Genomic DNA, 10435 nt, shown 5'->3' on the forward strand with positions numbered 1-10435 from the left:
GTTCTCTAATTCACACACCTCTTTCCAAAGAATACCAATCAATGCAACAATGAGTAACACAAGGATGATGGTGGAGCTATAAAAGAAGAGCTTCGACCCCGTAAGATTCACTCGCACTGTTCATCCTTCTGCTGATCTGGTAAGCATTGACCTTTCATGTTAACATAGCCATACTCCTGCACGTATGACCCCGTTAAATGGTTAATTGAAAGCATTTTTAGTCTGAACAGAATAGGCTACTGGTCAAACTTGAAATGGGTCTTTACGTAATAGTCTAGGCCCACGAAGTCAAGAGTTCAAGAGTATCCACTTACAGATGTTCTGATTCGTTATCAAGTGATCTGACATGTAGCCTACAAGTGATTAAATAATCAGCAATTTCCTATAATTACATAATTCATGTTCAGGTCTAATATTTGTTTCAAGTGATACATCTGCATTTTGTGCAGATTAAATGATTGTACATCCACAGAGCATTGCGGGAGAACTCCTATCTCTGAATCTTTAAGTAACTGAGAGCCCCACGGCTAACACTGTCTTCTCTGTCATGCTGTCTGGTTTCAGCTTCACGTGTGAGATCTGGAGGAAAGATGACTTTCTACAATGACATTTACCCATTCTACCCTCTACAAAGAACCTCGTTCATCTTTAGTACCCACCTGCTCACCATTATTCTGGTTTTCCTGGTGATCACAGTCAGTTTTCTTCTCATACTGCCAGGCATACGAGGGAAATCGGTGAGTGCAACTGCAGTCCATTACGTAATAGGTTTCTTACCGTGTGTTTTATTGATGATAAAGAAGGCTGAAATAGGTTGATTTTTTGGACTGTCTGTCCTGTTTCAGAGGGTGTTTTGGATGTGCCGAATAATCATCAGTTTATTCATCGGCGTTGTGATAGTAGGTGAGTGCAAACCCAAACTAACGTTTGGTTGATTGACATGCAGTCTCACCTCCTGTTGAAGGGTCAGATGGCTGAGCAGTTAGGGAATCGGGCTATTAATCAGAAGGTTGCAAGTTCGATTCTGGCTGTGCAAATTGACGTTGTGTCCTGTACTTACTGTAAGTTGCTCTGGATAAGAGCGTCTGCTAAATGTAAATGTTGGTAATTTTATGGTCCTTCCCAGCACTTAACTTTACCAGTGACTGGGCTGAGGCCAGAATCGTCACCAATGCCACCTACAAGTCTTTTAGCAATGCTGAAGTGAATGCTGAGGTGGGCCTACATGTGGGGTTATATGGTATCAACATCACATTGAAAGGTGGGTCCTATACTGGGGAAACAGATAGATGGCTATCTTAGAAAATCATTTTTTTATCAGTAGCCTCAATATACTGTATGTTATAATGTTGAGAGAGAACTTTGTTCACTGGGCGAATAAAATATCCCCATCCTTATGTCAACAAGTACAGATAAGTTTTTTTGATTGGAGGGTCATAACCTTGTTCAAGCCTAGTATTTCCTTGAATGGAAACATGAGTTTACACGGTCGCCATATTTGTCAAGGGGTTGTTTAGGAACGCATAAGCTTCATCTTTGGTTATCTCACAGGAAATCCTGTGATGCAGCTCAACGAGACCATAGACTATAATGAGATGTTCGAGTGGAAGGATACCATCGACAAGTATTACGAAGAGGCCCTGGAGAAGGGCCTGCCCAACCCCATCCTCTACATCGCTGAGAAATTCACCCTCCACAGCCCCTGTGGCCTCATCTACCAGTACAGATTCTCTGGCCGCTATGCTTCTGCTACCCTCTGGTACGAAGGCTATTCTCGTTCTAATCCACAAGCATACATACATATAGGGAGTCAGGTGGCTGAGCGGTTAGGGAATTGGACTAGTAATCCAAAGGTTACTGGTTCGATTCCCGGACGGAATGTCCCTGTACTTACTGTAAGTCGCTCTGGATAAGAGCGTCTGCTAAATGTAAAATGCATACAGCATACTGTACTGCTGCCGTACGTTGATGTTTGAAATAGCCAGGAAATTGCTTTTTTTTGCCTCCACAGGACTGCTTTCTGTTGCTGGCTGGTTGCCAACATCCTCTTCTCTATGCCAGTCATCCTCTATGCCGGGTACATGATGGTGGCCACTGCTGCCTTCATCTTCTTCTCCATGGCGTCCTTCTCCACAATCATGAACTTGCCCTCATGCACTTTTACTATAGGGACAGAATCCTTAGAAACAAGCTATAGCCATTCTTTTTGGCTGGCACTTGCCACAGGTAAGTCAATACCTAAATACTGCCACATAGAAAACTGTGTCAAGTGAAACTGTGAAAAATCTTATTATGCTATATTTGATTGTTGAAACATTTCTAACCTCTCCCCAGGAGTACTGTGTGCTGTGATTGGTGCTGTGGTGGTGCTGTTGGATTGTTTGATCCCAGAGAAGATAAGGGAGGCTTTTAGTGTCGACATGGATAGCTCTGAAGATGATGAGGTTAATTTTGGCAAGGGATATATTAATTCCAGCTTCCTTGAAGAAATGACCCTGAGTGTACGGCTTTGACACTGCTGTAAGTCTCTGACTCTCTGATTGATCTCCCAAAATTCCATAAAAGATCTAAAGTTTAATAAACTTCCTTATAGGTCTGTCATAAAAAAAAACAATCTCTGTGTTCTAGGAAGTACATGAAGGTCACCCAGCCCATTGCACATCGCCAATACTTGAAGATCCTCAGCACAGAAAGAGATTGTGCTTTATTAAGGACCAAGCGTAATGACATTTGTGAGCCTGTATTTAAGTGTGTGAATAATGTTCATAGCCTAAACTTTATAGCATTTACGTTTGTTTATTAATGAATTTGTTGTTTTATATTTAATACCATGTCCTTGGCATGTCGCAATAATGTAACACATACAAATGTGAAGGATTTATACTGTGTTGTGTTCAAGGACTAGGCAGTACGCAACCAGCAACCCAGGTTTTTGTCCTAGGAACAGTGTGCTGTCATCTCAATTTGTCTGTTTCCCAGTCCATTGCATCAATAAATGTGCTAATTACAGAAAATCTTGTTGTCCTCCGATACATGCACATATCAAACTTGATCCCTTTATTTTAAGTTTTGCATGTCATATGGTACTTTGTTAAAACACTTTAGGAAATTGTATGCTTTTATAAGGGTTCAACCGTGACAATGCTGTCTTAGTATGGGGGTATTACATTCATACAACAAATGTACAATTGTTAAATTCTTCTTACCTGTAGAAGGCAATCACCAAAATGTTTATCTTAGAACACGTCGCAATAGTCATAATCTTTGGCCTTTAGTTTTGCCAAAATGTTAACACCCTACTTAAGGTTTCCTCATCCAGCAAAGCACAATACCTTCTTTGAAAACCCAATACTTATCTGCCATTATTGACTGGCCCACCCAATGCTAATGATATAGTTCAAATGCCAGTAAATTCAACTATATGTAATTAAACAACATTGTATAACATTGTATATTATAAAAAATAAGGACAAAATCAAAAATAAAATGTACTACTTTATCTCTTTTCATAAGAAAATAACCATGGTCTTATATTCCCTTCACATTCTCCCAGATCATCAGTATTGCATCCACACACACTATCAGAAGCTTATTTACACATCATCATCCACTGTGACAATGTACTGGTAGTTCAAGATAAAACTTGAAGAGATTCCTTCCAGGATAGTAAGACGACACTAGAGTGAAATTATTACTTAATGTATCACTCGGTCATTGTGGACATGCAGAAGGCGTGTAAGGCTCCATGAAGACTATATGTAGACGGGAGTCTCCTGCCCTGTTAGCAGTCTGAACATCACAGCAGGCATGGTCTTCATGTTGATCTGACAGGGAGAGAGACAGGAGGACAGGTGTGAGCTCTTGTGGTTTTCATTTGAACTTATGTGAAATCTTACTTATAGACTACCTAGACTTATAGATCCTGAAAAATGAATAAACATATCACAGAGTTACTGTGAGGGCCAAGATAAGATATGAGAAACAATGAAATTCACTGTGTGTATTTTGAATGTAGATTAGGCATTACAATTATGATTGAACTAGTTTGCTCACCTCACCCACTGAAACAGACAAGGTCTGGACAATCTTCTCATGTGCCATGGCAACCACGCTCTGGCCGTTGATTTCAATAATCCTGTGGCCGACACGCACCCCTCCTCGCTCTGCAATGCCACCCCGCATCAGGCTGCAGATCTGCACACAGAGCCAAACAGGAGTCAGGTAGCTGAGCGGTTAGGGAATCGGGCTAGTAATCTGAAGGTTGCCAGTTCGATTCCCGGCCGTGCAAAATGACGTTGTGTCCTTGGGCAAGGCACTTCACCCTACTTGCCTCGGGGGGAAAAGTCCCTGTACTTACTGTAAGTCGCTCTGGATAAGAGCGTCTGCTAAATGAATAAATGTAAATGTAAACAGACCCTTTTCAGGGACTGTCATTTACGGAGCACATAGACAGAGTAAAGGAGTAAAGCAAATCCCACTTACAATGCCGTTCTGAACACTAAAGCCCAGCTGGAACTTGAGGTCTGGCCTCTTGATGAGGACCGTCGTGACAGGGGGACAACTCACGATGCTCAGCTTAACCTGCAAGTGACTTTTCAGGCCCTGAAACAAGAGTATGGATCTGTGACCCTGAGACCTGTCTGGTAAAAACCCATTAACCTATACCAGTCACAGAAGGGAGCAGGGATGAAAAGGTCAGATCGCTTACTGACATGCTGACGGTGCTTGACCGCTCCCTCCGTACCTTGATGATGCCCTGGCAGGTGGCCAGCGGAAGCCCCACCAGGCTGGTGTCGTTGATGGACATGATCTGGTCTCCGATGCTGAGCTTCCCAGAGCGGGCAGCAGGCCCACTGTTCTGCATGTTGGCCAGGATCACGGTGGGCAGGATGGAGCCCCATCCAGACTCGACAATCACCACCCCCAGGCTCTCCCCCTTCTGCTTGTCCACGTGCAGCTTTCACATGAAGGGAGAGAGAGGACATCTTAAAGGTGTTTATATTAACCCTTTTGTTATCTTCGGGTCATTCTGACCCATCAGTCATTGTGACCCACCGTCGTATTGCGACAACTTTACCGCATACAAAAAACAAAGTGAAGCATTTTCTTTTAACCGTTGGGCTGTCTCAGACCCCCCACATTGCAAAGGTTAAAAGAAAATTATTTTTATTTGTTTTTGTATTGGGTAAAATTGGGTAAACACAACGATGGTTCGTTATGTGACCCGAAGGCAGCACAAGGGTTAAAGGGATGAGCATAAGGGTGGTATAAACCCGGTGTGGTTACGGATGGTCACAGATGGCTCTAGGCTCTGCCAAAACAGGTTAATGTTTCCCTACAAATGCATCATCGTTATAATTTTATATGCAATAAAAAAAAAATAGCACACCTCTTTACAGTTGTCAGAGTTTGAGAAATGTATCAGGTCATCATTGTACATTTCTTGAGAATTGATGATGTCACTGTATTGTTTCTGACTCAGGTCCTTGGGGTTGATTCCATTGGCTCTGAGAAATTCTCTGTACGCCACACTGAAAGCCTGACCGATGGACTGGGCAATGAGTTGTGCCTGCGGGAAGGGAAGGGTTGGTTTGGAAGAACTACTTAACCTTTTTGCTCCAGTGAACAATGCAGTCATGAGAGAAACCGCTCAGGTTAAGGTGACATGTTTTATTTGGATGTGGCACCAGGCCTTATGAGAGAGGGTTTGAATTCTTACGTCCTCCGATTCAAAGACGTAGCAGATCATCCTGTACTGCCTCTGGCCCTCAGCAGGAGGCAGAGGGCCCTCGGTGCAGTCTTGCGAGGTGGCCTGAGACATGCGTCTCCTCGCCATCAGAACCACAATGTTCCCAATATCCGCAATATAGGAGATTATACGAAGGGCACTATCCATCATCGTTTCCTGCGTGATTAAAAGACACAGATGATGATCCTATTGTTCTTGATGTAAATATTTGCCCTTTCGGAATACCTTTTATATTTTATGATGCAGGGCTGATCATTACAGACCTGTGTGTCTGCATTCAACACTTTGACTGCCTTGGTTGAGATGAACAGGTCCACTTCAGTCACCATCTGTGAATCTTCGTCTTGACACTGTGGACAGGTAAAAAAACAAACATGTTAGAGCTCCACCATGTGGCTCTAGAGTGTCCTCTAAAACAGCGGCTGCAATCAATTAAACATGATGCGGCATTGCTGTGTTTTGACAAATGATTGCGCATTCAGCATTTTTAGCCATGGGAGTCAGGTGGCTGAGTCGTGAGGGAATCGGGCTAGTAATCCGAAGGTTGCCAGTTCGATTCCCGGTCATGCCAACTGACGTTGTGTCCTTGGGCAAGGCACTTCACCCTACTTGCCTCGGGGGAATGTCCCTGTACTTACTGTGAGTCGCTCTGGATAAGAGCGTCTGCTAAATGACTAAATGTAAATGTAAATGTAGCTCACACTTGCATTAAGAACTGGATTTGGTATGTGAATCCCCTGGACGAAGTGCTCTACCTTCACACGGCTGACAGCCTCCTGGGCCTGCGCCATGCGGATGGCTTTGGAGGGGTTTTTGTCTGACAGCACCTGAGTGCAGCCAAGGTAGTTAGCAGCAAAGATGATCCCATCAATCAGGTCCTCTGGTTCACAGGGACCTGGGACTGAAACAACCAGCTTGATGAGTTGTTCATCCGCCAAACAGCATAAGGAATCCATAAACCACATGAGAAATATATTTACCGTCCACAAAGCTTGGAAAAGAAGCCTTTTCTTGCATTTGCTGGAAAGAAAAAAAACAAACATTCGATATTCGTTCACATGTGGATAATTGACATAAACAATTAGTTAGCTGTATTCCAATTACCTCAGCATTCACCTTCACCTGGTCAATGCTGCCCTCTGGTGGTTTAGGCTGGGAGCAGGGAGGCATCTCTGGCTGCTCTGCGACACTCTGACATAAATTTGTAACAGAGTGAGCAGGGACCACACTGTCAGATGATCAGACATGCAGGGCAAATATATCAAAGCAAACCCCGTCCCGTTTGTAACACTAAAAGGCCCTTGCACACTGAGTCCGAAATTTTCGTATGCGGTTTTTCGCAATCGTCAGCCTCAACATTCGGTGGCTCTGAATTGCCAAAAAAACTATCAAAATGCTGGCTACGGATGCGAAAAACGCAGAAAATCAAACCCGATCCAAACTTTTTTTTGACGGACGAAAGTTTCGGAGGCAGTGTGCAAGCGCGATTGACATAATGTGAGGTCGTATTTATTTTTTAACGTGCGAACATTTCGGATACGAATTTCGGACTCAGTGTGCAATGGCCTTTCTGTTTCTGCCCACACCTCCCTGTCTTCAGGCACCCTCTGGAGCTCGGTGATATGGGGCAGCGTTTGAGGCGGGCTGGAAGCTCTGGGCTGGTTCTTCTCTGGCGTGGGTCTGGTGGGACCCCCTCTTCTCTGTTGAGGTTGGTGGGTCTGTGGGGCAGGGGTCTTGGTCTTGTTTTGGGTCTTGGTCTGGGGTTTGGGCTGTGGCTGGGGTTTGGGCTGTGGCTGTGGCTGGGGTTTGGGGTGTGGATTGGGGTGTGCCTGGATCTGGGTCTTGTTAGGATGCTGATGTGGGGGAGGGTGCGGCTTACTGATGTTGGATCTAGGTTTTGGCCTGATGGCTGCTGGTCTGCCATTCTTCAGGGCCTCTGGGCTTGGATGAGTGGGGCTGTTAGGACACCCCTTCGCCCAGGGCACTGTAAGCTCAACATCCTCGCCTGTTTCCAGTTTTCCCCTTCCCTTGCTGTGCCTCGCCTTCTCTTTAGTGCTTCTGAGAGACGACTCACAAGCTGACTTCTTACTGCTCTCTGGGATAACACAGTTCCTTGTAGAGTAGACCTCATTAGGCTCGCTAGCCCTATCCTCCCCTTCTCTCTTTCTCATCCTCTCTCCCTTATTCTCTTGCTGAGTGACGGAGGTCTGAACCATACCCTCCGTATCGTCCTCTGTGTGTCCGGCCTCATCTTGCTCTTCCTGCTCGGGTTCATCAGGGAAATATTCCTGCTTCTGGCTCGGCTCATCCTCGTTCTCTTTGCCTCTTGGCATGGGGGCAGGACAGGGACTAAACTGCCGGTCGAAGTGAGGAGGTTCTTTGTCCTGCGGTGGTCCCTCATGTATTTCTGAGTTGCGATGTTCCCTGGGCGAACGACGACCCACCACGCTGCAGCCTTCGTCAGTGCCGTCCACCACGGTCTCCACATACGTGCCCTCCTCGGAGCGGAAGTGGGTGTAGTACGTCACGTCCACGCCCTTTCCGTTTCCGGCGCTGTGCAGCACTTCATCAGAGTGCTGCTCCACGTCGGAGCCCACGTTGTCGTACTCAGAACAAGTGTCCTCCTCTTCCAGGGCATCGGTACTCCGGTCACAGGCCAGAGGACGGACACGAGCCAGGCCAGGGGGGGTTGGCTGGTTGTTGTGATACAGCTCTGTGCTTCTGCGGTGGCGAGGCGGAGGGGATTCACTCCTCAAATCCTGTGTTTCCTCACCTGGATACGCTGTGAATCCAGGGCCAGGACCTGGGCAGGAAGGAGAACTGGCACCCAGTATTTTGGTAATAGTCCCTGGTCTCTTTCCATAAGCCATGGTTGGCTCTGGTAATCCCCCCTCTATTCTTGGTCCTACAGTAGATTAGAGACACAATGGACATTTTTTACAATTAAAGAATTACACATTAGACATGCATATAAATAAACAACATGTTCTGTGATGAAAAACAACACAACAACGCAAAAAACAACGCAAAATATTTTGAAAGAGAACGTGCTCTTGGAAATAGATGATTTAGCCAAACTATTTCTACCCAACAACACCTGAGCACGCCTCCGTTAAACCCCATCCCCCACCCACTAAAATGCGCACTAAAACAGAACTGTCCAAGGTACTGTCAAATTAGCTTGACTATCTTATGTACACACAGGGCTTTGGGATAAAATCTTTGATTTAGATATACTTCTATTTTGAATGCATATTCACGACGGATTGTCCCAGAGCCCTTCACATAATCAGATGATAATTCATTACGCCAAACTTTTGCCGCAACTGCAGGGGGTGTTACTATAGATATACTGTCCCTTACCCCCCTCACACAAGTGTGCACGATTTTACATTCCTTATAACCTGAAGATAACCGTTTCTTCTTGTCTCGAACCTTATCGCATAGTGACATATTCATCCATCATCCACATCATTTCATCACATTTAGCTTACCAAGGTCCAGGTTTACGGTTTTATCAGATACATGGACAAACATAAAAATTCAACGACCTTCATTTTAATATCTCATTGAGACTGCACCATGCTAAGGGTCTTGATGATGATGAATGTTATGGCTTGGGTCTGAGATGCAATTTTTGTGCCCCAGAGCTCATCGTTGGATATGAGCTAAAACAAATTGAAAGATTGATCTGCCAACACAGCAAATTCTCTATCCTTGCACATCAAATAATTATAGGATACTTACCAACATCAATTCTTAGGGTAAAGGTATGGCTCCCTTTAAACGCTGGTTTATCTCCGATCACAGAGATTGCCCCGGAATCTGGTGGTTTTTGAAGAAAACACTCACAGCCCTGGAACGTGTGTAAGAAAGGCACATCGCTATTCTTCTCTCTTCCCTGGACAGCACCGTAAGATAATGTCGTACCTACAATGAGATAACGGTCTTTCTGAATTAAATAAAAGTCTAGTATAAATTAATATTTACAATAATGAAGTGATGACATGCTAGTTATAGCACAGAGTGGGCATACTTGATTAATATAACATTTGTCGCCTAGATGACAAACTCCGCATCAATTCAAACCAGAATGTGGCTGATTTTTAACCATGAAAATTTAACATAAAAAAAGAATAGATTTGCAAAAACGTAGACTAAAAACACAATTCAGTAGCCTGTTTTTCCTGGATAACAATAATGATGATTGGATTTAATGTACAATATTTCGAATAGCATTAATGAGAACGAACCTTCGGGTTCACTGGGGTGGGGGGGGGGGGGGGGAGGTTTGTAATCAGAACCACAACCGATTGAAATCGATCCGTCAGAGATCTATTATTCTAGTCGGACGGATTTTGATCGATTGCTTCAGCCTTCTGAGCGCAGATTCTCGAAAAAAGGCGGACAAGCATTAGATTTTAATTGCTAATCAAATGCATTGTACAAGACGACACATCTTACAGTTCGCTATAGTGAACTGTAAAGTGCACAGTGTCAAAATGTGATACCATATGCCAAGGTAATGTACATGATAAGACTAGTAACCACTATGCTTTGATTAGCTAGCTAGCTAATAGGCGCGCGACAGTTACTCTGATTTAGCCGCTATAGCTAGCATCAAGCGAATCTAAATAGCTACTGTGACTACTTTTGAATCATGTCAACCTCGGCTGCTGAGATCAG

General features: G+C 44.4%; 2 protein-coding genes across 2 annotated transcripts; one reads left to right on the top strand and one right to left on the bottom strand.

Moving 5' to 3' along the window:
- The first annotated feature begins 43 nt into the window (after positions 1-43).
- Positions 44-2666, top strand: duox2 (dual oxidase 2). The gene is made up of 8 exons (XM_067234440.1): positions 44-139; positions 565-737; positions 846-903; positions 1127-1261; positions 1552-1759; positions 2012-2226; positions 2335-2520; positions 2629-2666. Exons 2-7 carry the CDS (start codon positions 591-593, stop codon positions 2511-2513), a joined length of 942 nt encoding a protein of 313 aa, XP_067090541.1. The 5' UTR covers positions 44-139; positions 565-590; the 3' UTR covers positions 2514-2520; positions 2629-2666.
- A 264-nt stretch (positions 2667-2930) lies between these two features.
- apba2a (amyloid beta (A4) precursor protein-binding, family A, member 2a) lies at positions 2931-8619 on the bottom strand. Its single transcript, XM_067234907.1, has 11 exons — positions 7310-8619; positions 6854-6938; positions 6730-6769; positions 6505-6650; positions 6013-6099; positions 5720-5905; positions 5390-5569; positions 4745-4957; positions 4483-4602; positions 4054-4194; positions 2931-3824 (listed from the first exon to the last, which is right to left on the bottom strand). The coding sequence occupies exons 1-11, from the start codon at positions 8617-8619 to the stop codon at positions 3753-3755; spliced, it is 2580 nt and encodes an 859-aa protein (XP_067091008.1). The 3' UTR covers positions 2931-3752.
- Positions 8620-10435: the final 1816 nt, after the last annotated feature.

Source organism: Osmerus mordax, chromosome 4, assembly GCF_038355195.1.
Source record: "Osmerus mordax isolate fOsmMor3 chromosome 4, fOsmMor3.pri, whole genome shotgun sequence".
NCBI lineage: Eukaryota > Metazoa > Chordata > Actinopteri > Osmeriformes > Osmeridae > Osmerus > Osmerus mordax.